The sequence below is a fragment of the Schistocerca serialis genome, chromosome 7 (genome assembly GCF_023864345.2).
Source record: "Schistocerca serialis cubense isolate TAMUIC-IGC-003099 chromosome 7, iqSchSeri2.2, whole genome shotgun sequence".
In the NCBI taxonomy this organism is placed as follows: Eukaryota; Metazoa; Arthropoda; class Insecta; order Orthoptera; family Acrididae; genus Schistocerca; species Schistocerca serialis.
The window spans coordinates 584,753,211-584,770,205 of NC_064644.1; the positions used below are offsets into that span (position 1 = coordinate 584,753,211).

Sequence of the window (16,995 nt, forward strand, 5' to 3'; positions counted from 1 at the left end):
ACCTAGGACACCGTCTGTCAGATTACAGCAGATGATGAAAAAGCTGTAAGCCGTGTGCTACACTTCCTAAAAAAGCGTGGATATTAAAGCAAAATTTAGAGGCAACATCATTGTATGTTGGCCTAATGGTGGAGGTGGGAGGATGGACTTCTCCCTCCTGGTTTAGCCCCGAGGCGCCACCCAGTCTGTTCTTCTCATGAGAACCTACCACGGGTGACAAACCATCTCTATTTCTATTTCTGAATTACAATAGACTAGCTACATATACTTGGTTGCCATTTTAACTTTTACCATGAGATCTTAATTTTATTTTTGACAGCTGAATTTTAGTAGGGTAGTTACCCCTTCATGTACCTAGTGCAAAATATATGATACTCTTACTGCTATTAAACAAAGAGAGGGAAAAGAAGGCTTGTACCTACATCTTCAGATGCCATGAGAGGATCAAGGGGCTAATAACCACATAGTTGAGTCCTTTTATATTTACAAACATCTCTTCCTCCTCCTCCTCCACCTCCTCCCCTATACGGTTAATGCACTCTCTTCTGTACACAGTGTCATTGACTATAAACTAGCATACAGTATGTTTCAAAATTCCAGCTAGAGATTAAAAGCATTTGTATAGTGTTCTGGAGAGATAATCATTTTGTGTGTAAAGGTGTAATGTTTCCATACCATACGACATAAATCGGTAACTCCCACATGGGCGAAGGGGATACTGTAAGTTACTGTAACTGGTAATTTTTAAATATGTAACCAATTAATGTGTTAACAATACCCCGTGCTAACCACTGTGGTAGAACCAGAACAGAAAGCAGACTGCCTGTGGGAAAACAACCCCCACCCCACCCCTCCCAACACGCGCATGCACACGCACACACATGAGACAGAGGGGGGGGGGGGGGGGGGGGGAGGTGAATACTGTGGATTGTGTTTGCCTTAGCACCTATTTATGCCGTACCACATTAATTAATTGATTAAAAATGTAATTACTGCTGCCCCCAACAAATGTGGAAGAGTGGAAAGCATTGTTTCACATTAATCATATCTGTGTAGTTAATACTGTGTGTTGTAAAGGGATACAAACCACGATCTCTTCGTTTTGTGGAAAATATGCTGGCAGTTGAAATATAACAACACACAAGGACCATCTCAAAGCTCATTCTTGCCTAGGCGACTCGCTGCTAAGTCTGGAAGGGGAATCAAGCAGCTGTTGACAGACTGAAGCTTCCAATTGGCCTGTGAGGCATGGCTGAATGGCATAGTTGGTAGCTCACTGCCTGCTAAAGGTAGAGATTCAGGTTCATCTTACAGTCTGGCAAATAGGTTTAATTTGTCACATATCACCCTCACACAATATATTCTACACTGTGTAAAAGGTTTTTTTCCCGTTATTTTAAATGTTTGTGCCAGAGGCTTGGAAGCTGTTTTTCTCCAGGATGGCTACCTATTTGAATCATTGCTTACATAGTTTCCTTGTGCATATCCTTAGTATTTAGAAGGAGATTTTAGAAATATTGTGTATATTCTTTCATTGTATTGATTGTTCCAGTGTACTATGGTTTTAACTATTCATTTTGAGATTGACATTATCTTAAACATGAAAACTACTTCTTTACTTTAAATGGGAGAGATAATAGATTATTTATAATTTGCTTGACAAAAACTTTTTCAATTTTGTGTCATTTGACCCATTTTAAATAGATATATCCAATAAAAATTCCTTTGTTTGTATTTTTGTAGATGTGATTTACATTGGAACCATCCAGTCACAGCATCTTGAAGTTGGAAAACTGATGTTGAATAATGGAAAGCCTATACTCTGTGAAAAGCCGTTGACTTTGAACTTAAAAGAAACAACTGAGTTGATATCATTAGCAAAGCGGAAAGGGTTATTTATGATGGAAGCAGTCTGGTCTCGTTTCTTCCCTGCATATAGCATGCTGAAGAAAGAAATAGAATCAGGTAGCATAGGTGAAGTCATTCAAGTGATGGCAAATTTTGGGTTTCCTATAGAAGACTTGGAGCGTATAAGGTAGACACAGAACTTTATTTTACCCATTCTAATTAAATCATATGCTTTAATTAGTATCTGATAATATCTTTTATTGTTTTTATAAGGCTTATTTTTCTAGGGATGGCAGCTTCTGTGCTATCATTAGTTGCTTAGATTTGGGATAAAGCATGGAATGGCTAACATTCATGCAAGTTTCCTACCAGCTGTTTCTAATTTGGGTTGAAGACATTGTTGGCATTCAGCCATTCTGGATCAGACACTCCCATATCTTTTGATCTCTGTGAGGTATTTAATTTTTGCTTATTTCCCTTACTTGGAAGGCCTTCTCTATTTGTCATCCGAGTATAGCCTCTAAAGCAGATAGAGGCTTCCAAGAGAAAAACACACACGAGGGGAATGTAAGTTTGCAAATGACCTGGAACCATCCAGCCCTAACTATAAATACATTAAATATGCCGATGATACAAATATACGTATCAAAGGAAAGACCCCAGAAGAGTTCCAAAATGTATGTATCAGAGTGGTTTGCAATGAACAATTTAATAATAAACACACCTAAAACAAACACTGTGCATTTACATACGGTGCAGAATAAACAGCCTTTAACTGCAACTACAGAACTGTCAGGCAAAAGACTTGAAATTGTAAATAGCACCAAATTTTTGGGAGTTTGGATCCAAGATGACCTAAGATGGCAGAAACACAAACAACACCTATGTAGTAAATTAAATACTATTTGCTATAGTATAAAAATTCTTGTTGGATGCACATCTATGCAAGCCGTAAGAAATGTGTACTATGCCCAAGCAGAATCACTACTAAGATATGGTTTAATTTGCTGGGGAAATTCACCACCCAGCAAAAGCTGTTTTATTGCACAAAAAAGAATTATAAGAGCCATGGAAGGCTCAGTACCTCGATCTTCATGCAAACCCTCATTTAAAAAGCTTCATATTCTTCCATTACCATGCCTATATATCCTAGAAACAATAATGTTTATAAAGAAAATCATAGATGAAAATAGCAAGATTGCTCCAAAAAACCAAAATATCCATTCATACAACACAAGGAATAATCAAAATTTACATATGCAGTTTTCACATACAACACTAAAACAAAAAGGACCCTTGCAAGCAGGAAAAAAACTGTATAACAAACTACTTAAAGAAATTAAGGCAATAACTGGAATGCATAAATTCAAAACTGCAGTGAGTGACAACTTGCTACAGAATTGCTACTACAGTGTTGATGAATTTTTATCTACAATTTAAATATGTGAATAATTTAGTTTATACAATTAAGGCCAAAATGTGTACATGTAGATTTATCAGTGTATTATATGTGGTCTATTACATGTATGTGTGTGTCTGTATAACAAGGCCAAAGGTATGAAATGTGTGCGTGTAAAATTTATTTGTGTATTTGTGAAATGTTATTCCCATATGTTATATTGCTATATACTGAAAACCATACAACAGTTTTTTCTGTTGCACTTTATTGCAAATTATTTGACTTGTCCTATATCATTATGTACCCCTGTACAGCATATGATTCGCAGGACCAATAAATATACAATACAATACATTGTAATAGAAATAAACAAATATGATACACAGAAATTGAGAAAATGAAGGTAAAAAGTATAAACGGGGGAGAAGAAACTACGTATTATAGAGGTATGTGGGGAAAACCCAGGTAATCGCTACTTCAAAACTTCCTGTATGGGAACTTGGTTATTAGCACATACTTACTTCCCAATAACTACCTTGGTCTAGGTTAAATGAAGCTTTGCTATAGCCGTCTGTCTTGACGTCACAGCCTCAGTCCTTTCTGCCTTGTTCCTGTCATTATTTTCCCACTGTTTTGCATTTATGCATTTGATTCACCCATCCTCCATATGTTGAGTCTTCTAGTGTCATATATTGTCTTTTATTGAGAATCTCCTCAATTTTTTGATTCTAGTGTGAAGTTTCTTTAGTTTTACATTCTTCTTTTCCATCTTGCAGTTCATTGTGTTTGACTTGTTAATTGCTCCCATTGCCATTTTTTACTTTAGAGTGGTGACCTTCTCCGTTGGTGTCTTACAGTACTTACCATGTGACTTGAAGACCTACACAACTTACCTCAGTTGTTTGTGAACAATACCATTTATACATAAGGCCACAACTCAAATTGCCAGGGTGCCGTGAAACACATTCATAGCAATAATTTAAATTTTAGTGAGTTTGCAGCAATATAACTGTTATGTCAGTGCATTTAAATCCAGTCACCCTGCTGTCCATTGCTTGTGTTAATACTAACCTTTAACTTGACTCAGTACTCTTGTTTTGTTTATTACTGCACAACAGGCATAACATTTATTTTCATTGAAAAGTTCTCCACTTGTTCTAGGGCACAGGATATACAATGTTGAACTTTGGTAACATACTTTGTAACAGAACTAGTTCAAATTTACCTTTCATATTCAGTTTTACTTCTTCCTCTTCTCCCAACGATATAAACATACTATACTGACTGTGCCAAAGAGTTACAAGCTGCAAAGTTGTTTGATATAGAAACAGAACTTTGAGTATATATAAAATGTGTGTTTCCATTAGATGTGTCTCGATTGCATCAATTGCAAATTTATATTGTTTTAGAAAAGTAAATGAATTAAGTGTTTAGCTGAAATATGTTTTATGGAAATACATGCAAGAGCTTCTGGAAAAAGAAAGTTAAGATGACTCACAACATACATGACATGGAATGCTCATGTGGCATGTGTTACTGATACTTGTGTACCAGGAAAAAGTTGAATATGGGTGAATAATACTACTACTATTGCTCCTACTCCTACTCCTGCTGCTGCTGCTGCCGCTGCTGCTGTAGTAAATGGCAGTAAAATTCAACAATATGTGAAAAGTGTAGTTAGTTTTTTCTATTTTAAAAAAATATCAACTATTGTTTTAAGAAGCTTAATATGGGACAACATACCAGCTCCACATTTTGTCGTATGTCAAAAATGTGACATTTTAATGCAATGACATGACATAAAGTTTTTAAGAAAGAGCAAATTCAAAAGTTTTTTATTATTTTTGCTCCTGGCTTAAATTTTAAGGTAAATTATATATTTTCTATGTTGTTTAAAATTCAGTTTATAGATAGTTATAGAAATGAACAAAAATGCTGTTGTAACAACAAAAGTCTAGGATAGAAACAGTAAACAAAATTTAGAAAGTCGGCTATTCATCTGTAGCTGATTCACTGGCATGTAGGTGCATGTAACAGCACAGAGATTGCAGGTCTTCAAGCTACTCCCTTTTTCTAGTGTAATTGCAAACACGCACACACGCGTGCACTCAGCAGCCCAGAGCTGCCGTAACATTTACTATACTGAAAGCAATTATAATCGCAATATAGAAGTAAAAATAATTTCCATATAGACAAAAAACATCATCATTTAAGATGTGTTATATGCATGCTCTAGTTAAAGTAAATGAACATTTTTACAAACAGAGAGCTCCTTAAAAGAAGGGGTGAGAAGAGAAGCCAAGGGAAGTCAGTTTTCAGACTTGCTATCTGATGAGGCATGAGGGACTCCTGAATACAACAATGCAATAATAGAAGGATTTGTTAGTGGAAAGAAATCTAAAGGAAGACCACAAGTAAGGCGGATAGGCCAAATTTTGAAATATGTGGGACGTAGGACCTATGGAGAAATGGAGGAAACTGGAAAGATGTGTGGAGTGGAGATCTGCTGACATCAGTCCTCGAATTAATCACTACACAGAAAGAAGATAGACTGTGCATCGTAATCTAGGGTTTAGAGTGCAATTTTATATTTTTATGCAACAGGTTAAAATAAGGTTATGTGCAGGCATGAGGCTGGAAATTGAATTCCCCAGGAATTCAGAAACTACGAGGGCAGTTCAATAAGTAATGCAACACATTTTTTTTCTCGGCCAATTTTGGTTGAAAAAACCGGAAATTTCTTGTGGAATATTTTCAAACATTCCCGCTTCGTCTCGTATAGTTTCATTGACTTCCGACAGGTGGCAGCGCTGTACGGAGCTGTTAAAATGGCGTCTGTAACGGATGTGCGTTGCAAACAATGGGCAGTGATCGAGTTTCTTTTGGCGGAAAACCAGGGCATCTCAGATATTCATAGGCGCTTGCAGAATGTCTACGGTGATCTGGCAGTGGACAAAAGCACGGTGAGTCGTTGGGCAAAGCGTGTGTCATCATCGCCGCAAGGTCAAGCAAGACTGTCTGATCTCCCGCGTGCGGGCCGGCCGTGCACAGCTGTGACTCCTGCAATGGCGGAGCGTGCGAACACACTCATTCGAGATGATCGACGGATCACCATCAAACAACTCAGTGCTCAACTTGACATCTCTGTTGGTAGTGCTGTCACAATTGTTCACCAGTTGGGATATTCAAAGGTTTGTTCCCGCTGGGTCCCTCGTTGTCTAACCAAACACCATAAAGAGCAAAGGAGAACCATCTGTGCAGAATTGCTTGCTCGTCATGTGGCTGAGGGTGACAATTTCTTGTCAAAGATTGTTACAGGCGATGAAACATGGGTTCATCACTTCGAACCTGAAACAAAACGGCAATCAATGGAGTGGCGCCACACCCACTCCCCTACCAAGAAAAAGTTTAAAGCCATACCCTCAGCCGGTAAAGTCATGGTTACAGTCTTCTGGGACGATGAAGGGGTTATTCTGTTCGATGTCCTTCCCCATGGTCAAACGATCAACTCTGAAGTGTATTGGGCTACTCTTCAGAAATTGAAGAAACGACTTCAGCGTGTTCGTAGGCACAAAAATCTGAACGAACTTCTCCTTCTTCATGACAACGCAAGACCTCACACAAGTCTTCGCACCCGAGAGGAGCTCACAAAACTTCAGTGGACTGTTCTTCCTCATGCACCCTACAGCCCCGATCTCGCACCGTCGGATTTCCATATGTTTGGCCCAATGAAGGACGCAATCCGTGGGAGGCACTACGCGGATGATGAAGAAGTTATTGATGCAGTACGACGTTGGCTCCGACATCGACCAGTGGAATGGTACCGTGCAGGCATACAGGCCCTCATTTCAAGATGGTGTAAGGCCGTAGCATTGAATGGAGATTACGTTGAAAAATAGTGTTGTGTAGCTAAAAGATTGAGGAATAACCTGGTGTATTTCAATGCTGAATAAAACAACCCCTGTTTCAGAAAAAAAATGTGTTGCATTACTTATTGAAATGCCCTTGTAAGTACAGGAATGTTTCAGTAGACACTCCTATACTCATCAGAGTATTTGGAATTGTGGATGTAAATTACACGTAACTCCAATCTTCATATTAAACAGATTTTTACTATGCATTTGTATAAATATATCACAATGTTCTGTTTAATATTACATAATGCTTTGTTTGGAGTGCTGTTGTTTGTTGTCATCATCGTTGTCGTCATCATCTACGGTCTGAATGATGGTTTTATGCAAGCTCTCTACCTCTCCCCACAAGGGGCTCACCACTCTTGGGGGAGTTCAGGTTTGGCTACCACAGGGTGCTAGCCTTTGCAGAACCTCTTCCCGTCCCATGCTGCCTGTCTCTACTCCTTTTACTCTTTTCTCCTCCCTTGGAGATGGGGAAAATGTCTTGGATATTTTTGGGAATACATGTTACAGTTTCAATAGCCGAGCTTTGGTATAGTCCCTCATCTGCTTTTCTTGCTTTCTTCGTTCTCCATCGCCTCCCCTTCAGTGTTTGACATTTCTCTTTGTTTCTTCTCCCTCCCTGTGCACACCTGAAGGCTGGCTCATGCATTTGACACCAGTCGCAGGTCAACAGGTATGGTTCGCACACACCCTTGGTACAGGCCAGACCCAGGGAAGGGTGACTGCTGGAGCTGTTACCTTCCCAATTGCCGATTGGCCCCTCTCTCAGGAGATTGGGAGATGTGACCTGAGGTGTGAACAATCACCTAAGGTGGTTGAGCCCTCTTTGAGAGTGCCCTACCCCCGCCCGTTGGAATGAGTGCCCTGTCGGAGACACTGGCAATCATGGGGGATTTTTTCACAATGAGCCAATCACCATCTCAGTCTATGTCTCGTAATGTAAACGGAATGAGGCTAAAGATTCAAAGACTCTCCCAGCTGCATTCCTTGCGGTATTATGTTCCAGAGGTGGTCAGTCCTTCACTACTGTTAATCTGTGTATTATTTATGAAGGTGGTGATGCAGTTGCAGGCCCTGTGAAATCCTGTTCTCGCTTCTGGAGACCAATTGCTTCTGGAGACCAAATGTGATTTTCAAGTCCAACATCTGTTGCAGCTTCACTCTTCCACGGCTGTCCTGTTAGTGTTGAGGCCCATTGAAAGCTGAATTCTTCGTGTGGTGTTATTTACACTAGGCTGCTTGATGGTCTGACCAAAACGGAAATTTAAACTTACCTGTCTGATCAGGGCATCATTGCAATCCATTAGATGATGAATAAGGTAGATGCATCCTTAGTGCCGTCACTCACTCTTTTTCTCACATTTGGTAGAGTAGTGCTTCCATCAAAGATCGAAGCAGGCTATGAAGTTATCACTGTCCGGACTTGACGTGCTGTCCAGCCTGCTCCAGAGATTGCCCATATATCTCAATGTGTGGGCCATCCGGGAGACCTGGGTGAAGGAAAAGTGCCTTACCCTGTCACTCGGAAGTTATTAGCTGGTCAGAAACCCTGTGTTTTACCATCCAGGACTTACAGTACTATTCTTGCTACATATCACTCCACGAAGGACATGACCGTGCATTCAACACCATGGTTGAAAAGTTGCTCATTGTCGTGGTAGCATCCCCATCTCCTTCTCCTCCAGCTGCGCAACAAGCCACCAAATTTTTGCCTCACAGCAAAATCACCCGCTACACAACTGGCAGGCCAGAAAGGACAGAAGAAATACTCCAGCGAAGACTTTTTACGTCCCTCCAGCTAGCAAACAACTAAATCATTATCTGCCAGCCACAAAGTCTGCAAGAAATCAAACAAGGGCAAACTGTCTTCTCCTTCACCAACTCGAAGATACTTTTCAACAATGTTGCCACGTGATACCCTCACCCAGTTGGCCTCTGTGGTGCCATTATGCACCAACAACCATTTTCCTGCCCTGGACTCCGCAGACCAACCAAAGGAGAACTGTGATGCCTCTGTAGATCTCATGGAACAGGATCTTCCAGCCTCTGCTCCCTGTAGCAGAGAATCTTCGAAGGCAGGCACTTAGCACCTGTCAAGATGATACCCCTTCCTTTTCTCCCTCCTCCTCTTTCCTTGTCGTGACTCTTCTCCAATGGAACATTTGTGGCCTTCAGTACAATAAGGAGGAATTACAGCTGCTCTTGGAATCGCAAAATCCACTTGTTCTCTGCCTCCAAGAACCAAAATTGTATCCTCCCAACTGCTTTGATCTCTCACATTTCTTTCCGGTCCACTTTGACCTTCCACCCGAGGATGGAATTCCATCTCATTTGGTATGACATTCATAGTCAAACATTCTCCCTGAACACCTGGCTGCAATCTCTTGCAGTCCATATTGTCCTTCCCACTTCACCAATTCCCTTTGTACCATTTAAATTTTTCTGTCATTTGGTGTTACCAGGGCAGACTTCTTCCAGCTTGTTGGGCAACTCCCTGACCCCTTCTTGGTGCTCAGTGGCTTAAATGTGCACTTTCCCCCTCTGGGGCTCTCCCAGAACCTGTCAGAGAGATGCCCTCTTGGCTGACCTTCTCAATCAACTCAACCTCATCTGCCTTAACACTGGAACACCCATGTTCCCGTTCAGACTCCTTGCACACCTATTTCTTTTTGGACCTCTCCTTCTGCGCTGCCCAGCTTGCCCATCATCTTGAGAGGTCCATTCCCTCTGACACATGCTCGAGAGATCTTTTCCTGTGTGCTATCAGTTTGCTGAATCCTACCCACTTATGTGCAAACCCAAATGGCAGCTTTTCAAGGCCAATTGGAGGCTTTGCTCCTCTCTGGCCACCTGCGACAAACAACTTTCCCCCATTTGTGATGATCAGTTAGAATAACTTACCAGCTAGAATACCTTACCTTACTGCCACAGAACATTCCATTCCCTGCACTTCACCTTTACCACACCATATCCCATCTCTTGGTGGACTGAGGCATGCCGTGACACAGTTCGCACATGGAGACGTGCTCTCTGCGTTTTTAACCTTTGTTCTATGATGGCGAACTGTATTTGTTGTAAACAGTTGTATGTGCAGTGTTGTCATGTTTTTCAGGATAGCAAAAAAGCTAGCTGGATTTCATTTACTAATTCGTTTAACAGTTCCACTTGCGTCATGTGGGTCAACCTCCAATGACTCACTGGGATCGAGATCCATTCCCCAATTGCCGAACTGACTGTAGCGGATGATGTGGACCCTACTGCTATTTCCAACACCTTGGGCCGCTATTTTGCAGAGATTTCGAGCTCCACACACTATCACCCTGTCTTCCTCCATCGAAAATGAGCGGAGGCAGCTTGGGCGATACCCTTCTCTTCTCAGAATCATGAGTGCTGCTACGACACTTTTACTATGAGGGAGCTAGATAATTTTCTTACTTCATGCCAATCCTCCACCCCAGTCTCGGATGATGCTCACGCTCACGTGTTGTAGCACCATTCTATTGCGGGCTAGCACTTTCTCCTTCATATGTACAGTTGCATCTGGGAAGAGGGCACGCTCCCTAGAATCTGGCATGAAGCCACTGTCATACCCATACCTAAGCCCGGTAAGAACAAACACCTTCCTTCTAGATGTCGCCCTATTTCTCTCATCAGCTGTGTTTGCAAAGTGATGAAACATATGATTCATGCCCGGCTGATATGGTGGCTCAAGTCTTGCAGTTTACTAACCACTGCACAGTGTGGATTTTGAGAGTGCTGTTCTGAAGTTGACCATCACATCACCTTGTCAACCCATGTCATTAAAGCACTGTGGCTGTGCGTTTTGATTTGCAGAAAGCCTGTGACACCTGCTGGATGTGTCGTATCCTCCATACTCTGTACACATGGGGCTTCCAAGGCCACCTGCCCTGTTTCCATCAGGAATTTTTAAAACACTGAGTTTTCAAGGTACGTTTGGGTTCTGACTTGTCAGACAGCTTTATCCGTGGAAACAGTGTACCTCAGGGTTCTGTCCTGAGCATCGTTGTCTTTGCTGTCACTATTAACTCTATTATGGCCTGTCTCCCATCGGGCACCTCTAGCCCCCTTTCCCATTGATGATTGTGCTATCTATTGCAGTTCTCCATGGACTTGACTTCAGTGTTATCTTGATCGTCTTTACTTGTGAAGCATCGACAATGGCTTTTGCTTTTGCACTGACAAAATCATTTTGTATGAATTTCTGGTCGCACAAAGGATTTCTCTTCCACCGTCTTTATGTCTTGGGCCTATTACTCTTCCGTTCCTTGAAACTTTGAAATTCCAGGAGCTCATGCTTGATAGGAAACTTTCTTGGTCCTCCCTCATGTCTTACCTGGTCGCCTGCTGTACCAGTCCCTCCATGGTGTAGATGACCTCTGTGGTTCTTCCTGTGGAACAGATTGGATCACCCTCCTACGTTTCTACTGATACCTTGTCCTTTCGAAACTAGATTGTGGGTGTTTTGTTATGCATCTACATGTCCATCCATCTTCCACAGTCTCAGTACAATCTACCATCATGGTATCCATTTAGCCGCTGGCACCTTTTACACTATCCCAGTTCAGAGCCTGTATCCAGAAGCTGCCAAACTATTGCTATCATACCAATGCGATGTTCTCCTCAGCAGTTATGCATGCCATTTCTCTGCGATGCCTGGCCACTCATCCTGTGCCGCCTCCTTCAATGACTCCTTGACTGCCAGTCTGGGGTGTGTCCATCTTCTCTGATACCTCCTGCAGTTCGCTTTCAGCTATTGCTCCGGCAACTTAACTTCACACTTCCTGCAATTCGCCTGATGGATGTGAACCCTTCACCACCTTGGCTTTCCCCCCTGCAGGTCTGGGGGTTAGGAAGGAATACCTCGGGCCTATTCTATCATACGAGGCTACTAAAAGGAGTTTCACGTTTCGGCCTTTATGTGATGGTCTCCTGTGGGGTTTGACCTACATTCTTCAAAATTTTCCCAAAGAGTGAGCCAATTGGGGAAGGGTGCTGTACAAGGTGCATTGTGTCCATCATGCATTGAGATCTTTAGCCCACTTTCTCATTGTTGCATTGCAGTCCTGCCCATTCTCCATCTCTTGGGTGAGGACACCTTCCTGGGTGCGTTTTCCACCATGCACCATGCAGTGCCGATTTCTACGTCGACGATGACCATGGACTTCTTTGCACCTGATATCCAGCACGGTAGCCAGTCCGTTGTGCTGGGGCTGCCATGTACCCTGTTGGTTGTAGCCCCCTGACCACACAGGGATCTCTGCTGATGCCTGAGCTGTTAACTCCAACATGCCAAGGGCTAGATGCCCATCCCCCTGGGGCATCAGGACTCCCCGCAATGGCCATCCTGCCAGCTGGCCTTTGCTGCAACTGGATGGTGCCCATGGGGAGGGCCCCTGGTCGGAGTGGGTGGCATCAGGGCGGATGACACATGATGAAGCATAGTCCATCATCTCTTGCTGGTGGTGAAACACCAGCAGTCTCTAAATGATCACAAGCTCAATTCAACGCACAGAAGTACGACCCCAAATCGTTCCCCTCCCTGGCCACGCCATGGGAGGAACGTCAGGCTAAGAATGACAGCAGATGTTATTCGCCCCGGTACCTTGTATGTTTGAGAGCTGATCGGGAATCTTTCTTGATGATGAAGCCTCAGTTTTTGGTTGAGCATTTAGAGAACAAGTTTGGGAAGGTGGAGGGCTTTTCCAGAATGAGATCTGAGTCAGTCTTGATCAAAACAGTGTCCTCTGCCCAGTCACAGGAGTTACTCGCTTGTGACAAGCTAGGGTATGTTTCTGTAACCATCACGCCCCAAAAGAGTTTAAATATGGTCTAGGGTATCATACTTCACAGAGACATTCTTTTGCAGTCTGACGATGAGCTGTACACCAATTTAGAGCGGTGAGGTGTACATTTCGTCCGGCGTGACAACCAGGGTCTGAAGGATAATCAGGTTACCAACGGTACCTTCATCTTGTCCTTTGAGGGTGATACATTGCCCGAGAAGGTCAAAGTGATGGTCTACCGGTGTGATGTAAAGCCCTATATCCCTCCCCCGATGCGGTGCTTTAAGTGCTGGAAGTTCGGCCATATGTCTTCCCGGTGTACTTCCAGTGTCACGTGTCGAGATTCCGAACACCCATCTCATCCCAATACTCTATGTGCCCCGCCTCCCATCTGTGTCAACTGCGGAGAGCACCATTTGCCTTGCTTGCCTGACTCCAGGATTCTCCAGAAAGAAAGGAAAATGATGGAGTACAAGACCCTGGACAGACTGACCTGCACTGAGGCTAAGAGAAAATTTGAATGCCTGCATCCTGTGCCTGACATTGTCTTATGCTGCTGCCACAACAGTTCTGGCACCTTCAGCTCTGCCAACCCAGGTCACCTCTCAGAGTCTACATCTGTCCCCTTGATGGTGGGGGCATTTCTCTTCCTGTTGCTTCTGCGCCACCTACTTCAGGAGCAATACCCCCCCCCCCCCACCCCCCACCCCCCCTCCCCGCCCAGCCATCAGGGACATCTGTCCCCACTTCTAAGCCGGAAGAAGTGTGTCTTCTTCGGCTTCTCTCACTAGGAAGGGGTCCCTTGGGTCACTCCCTTCCCAGGTTTCTTCTAGTGGAAAAGACGACACCCACCAGTGGCTGAAGAGTCGTAAAGCAGCTGGTCATATGGCTTCACACTCATCCTCAGTCCTGAAGACTGGGCCAGTGAAGTCTTCCCAGCCAGGGAAACCCAAGGAGCAGTGAGAGAAATCCAAAAACAAAACTCCTAAGACCAAGGAAATTGCGGTGGCTCCTACACCACCGCTACCTACAAGCTCTGCGGCTGAGGATGGGATGGAGATTTTGGCATCCGCTGAGGACCTAGATCCCGACAGAACCTCAGACACAATGGATATAGACTGCTCAGGAAATAAATCGGTGGAAGCAGGTGACTCTGAGGTGTAAACTGTCTCATTCAATGTTCCATGCCTTCCCAGTCTCACGATGTCATCCTCCAGTGGAATTGTGGCAGTTTTTCCACGGCAACTGTTAAGCTTGACACCTGCTATCTGATTTGCTCTCCAGGAAACCTGGTTCCCAGCAATGCAGACCCCTACCCTCCATGGCTATAAGGGATATTCCACGAACTGTAGCGACTATAATCGAGTGTCAGGTGGAGTTCGCGTTTTTGTCCTAAACTCAGTCTGTAATGGACATGTGCCCCTTCAAACCACTCTTGAAGCAGTGGCTGCCAGAATAAGGATGATGCAGGAAATAACTGTCTGCAATGTATATCTTCCTCCAGATGGTGCAGTACCCCTGAATGTATTAGCAGCACTGATTGATCAACTCGCTAAACCTTTCCTACTTTTGGGAGATTTTAATGCCCATAACCCCTTGTGGGGCGGTACCATGCTTACTGGCTGAGGCAGAGATGTCAAAACTTTACTGATGCAATTCGACCTCTGCCTCTTAAATACTGGGGCCACCACACATTTCAGTGTGGCTCATGGTAGTTACTCGGCCATTGGTTTATCAATTTTCAGCCCAGGACTTCTCCCATCTATCTACTGGAGAGCACATGACGACCTGTGTGGTAGTGACCACTTCCCCATCTTCCTGTCACTGCCCCAGTGTCAGGCACATGGAAGCCTGCTCAGATGGACTTTGAACAAGGCGGACTGGGGAACTTTCACCTCTGCTGTCACCGCTGAATCTCCCCCACGCGGTAACATCGATGTGATGGTTGAGCGAGTGACTAGCACAATTGTTTCTGTGGCAGAAAATGTGATCCCTCACTCTTTAGGGTGCCTGAGGTGTAAGGCAATCCCTTGGTGATCACCAGAAGTCACTGAAGCAATAAAGGAGCGTTGGCGAGCTCTACAGCAGCATAAGCGACACCCTTTCCTGGAGCACCTCGTAGCTTTTAAACGGCTCCATGCCCGTGTTTGCTACCTTATCAAACAACGGAAGAAGGAGTGTTGGGAGAGATACGTCTCCACCATTGGGTGCCACACGTCACCTTCCCAAGTCTGGGCAAAGATCAAACATCTTTTCAGGTACCAGGTCCCAACAGCTGTCCCCAGTGTTACCATAAATGGTGAGTTATGTACCGACGCAAACGCAATTGCCAAGCACTTTGCTCAAGCCTCTGTGTCGGAGAATTACCGCTCCCCCTCCCCCCCCCCCCCTCCCCCGCCCCCGCCCCCTTCCCAGCATTTTTCACACTCAAACAGCAGCTGGAAAGGAACATCCTCTCATTCACTACACGCTACAGTGAATCCTTTAATGCCCCATTTACAGAGTGGGAGCTCCTCAGTGCCCTTGCACATTGCCCTGACACAGCTCCTGGGCCTGACTGCATCCACACTCAGATGATTAAACATCTCTCATCTGACTACAAGCGACATCTCCTCGTCATCTTCAACCGGATCTAGTGCGATGGTGTCTTTCCATTGCAATGGCAGGAGAGCACCATCATTCTGGTGCTCAAACCTGGTAAAAACCTGCTTGACATGGATAGCTGTCGGCCCATCGGCCTCACCAACATTCTTTGTAAGCTACTGGAACGTCTGGTATGTCGGCGGTTGGGTTGGGTCCTGGAACCCCATGGCTTGCTGGCTCCATGTCAGGGCTGCCGCCAGTGTTGCTCTACCACTGATAATCTTGTGTCCATAGAGTCTGCCATCCGAACAGCCTTTTCCAGATGGCAACATCTGATTGCGGTCTTTTTTTGCTTATGTAAAGCATACAACACGACTTGGTGACATCATATCCTTGCCACATTGTATGAGTGAGGTCTCCAGGGACCACTCCCGATTTTTATCCAAAACTTCCTGTTGCTCCATACTTTCCGTGTCAAGTTGGTGATTCCCATAGTTCCATCCATATCCAGGAGAATGGAGTCCTGCAGGGCTGTGTATTGAGTGTGTCTCTATTTTTAGTGGCCATTAACGGTCTAGCAGCGGCTGTTGGGCTCTCCGTCTCACCTTCTCTGTATGCAGAGAACTTCTGCATTTCGTACTGCTACTCCAGGACTGTTGTTGCTGAGCGGCATCTCCAGGGAGCCATCCATAGGACACAGTCATGGGCTCTAGCCCACGGCTTCCAGTTTTCAGCCGCAAAGTCGTGTCTCATGCACTTCTGTCAGCGTTGTACCGTTCATCCGGAACCCAGAATTTATCTTAATGATGAGCCACTCACTGTAGTGGAGACATATCAATTCCTAGGACTGGTTTTCGACACTCGATTGTCTTGGCTCCCTCATCTTCGTCAGCTTAAGCAGAAGTGCTGGCAGCACCTCAATGCCCTCTGTTGCTTGAGCAACACCAATTGGGATGCAGATCGCCGTACACTGCTGCAGCTCTACAGAGCCCTTGTCCAATCCCGAGTTAACTATGGGAGTGTGGTTTATGGATTGGCAGTGCCTTCAGCATTGCATTTACTCAGCCCTGTGCACCACTGTGGGGTTCAATTAGCAACAGGATGTTTTAGGACGAGTCTGGTGACCAGCGTACTGGTGGAGGCTGGTGTATATCCACTGCAAATCAGGCGTATGCAACTGCTCGCCAGTTATGCAGCACACATTCATAGTTCCCCTGAGCTTCCGAATTACTGTCTCCTTTTCTCATCCACGGCAGTCCATCTCCCGCATCGGCGGCCCAGATCAGGGCTAATGATTGATTGCGGTTCGCGTGCGGTCCCTTCTCTCCGAACTGGAGTCCTTCCCTTTACCGCCTCGACTTGCGGTCCATTCACGTATACTTCCATGGTGTACGCCTCAGCCGCAGCTTCGTCTGGACCTTTTGCATGGCACTAAGGACTCGGT

The 16,995-nt window shown here is 44.4% G+C and overlaps 1 protein-coding gene across 1 annotated transcript in view; it reads left to right on the forward strand.

Moving 5' to 3' along the window:
- Nucleotides 1-16,995, forward strand: part of LOC126412161 (trans-1,2-dihydrobenzene-1,2-diol dehydrogenase-like) — a 124,793-nt gene that overhangs the window by 39,175 nt on the left and 68,623 nt on the right. Inside the window, exon 3 of the mRNA XM_050081627.1 lies at nucleotides 1,744-2,035. Within this exon, the coding sequence (XP_049937584.1) occupies nucleotides 1,744-2,035 (292 nt within the window). The remainder of the gene's footprint in view (nucleotides 1-1,743; nucleotides 2,036-16,995) is intronic.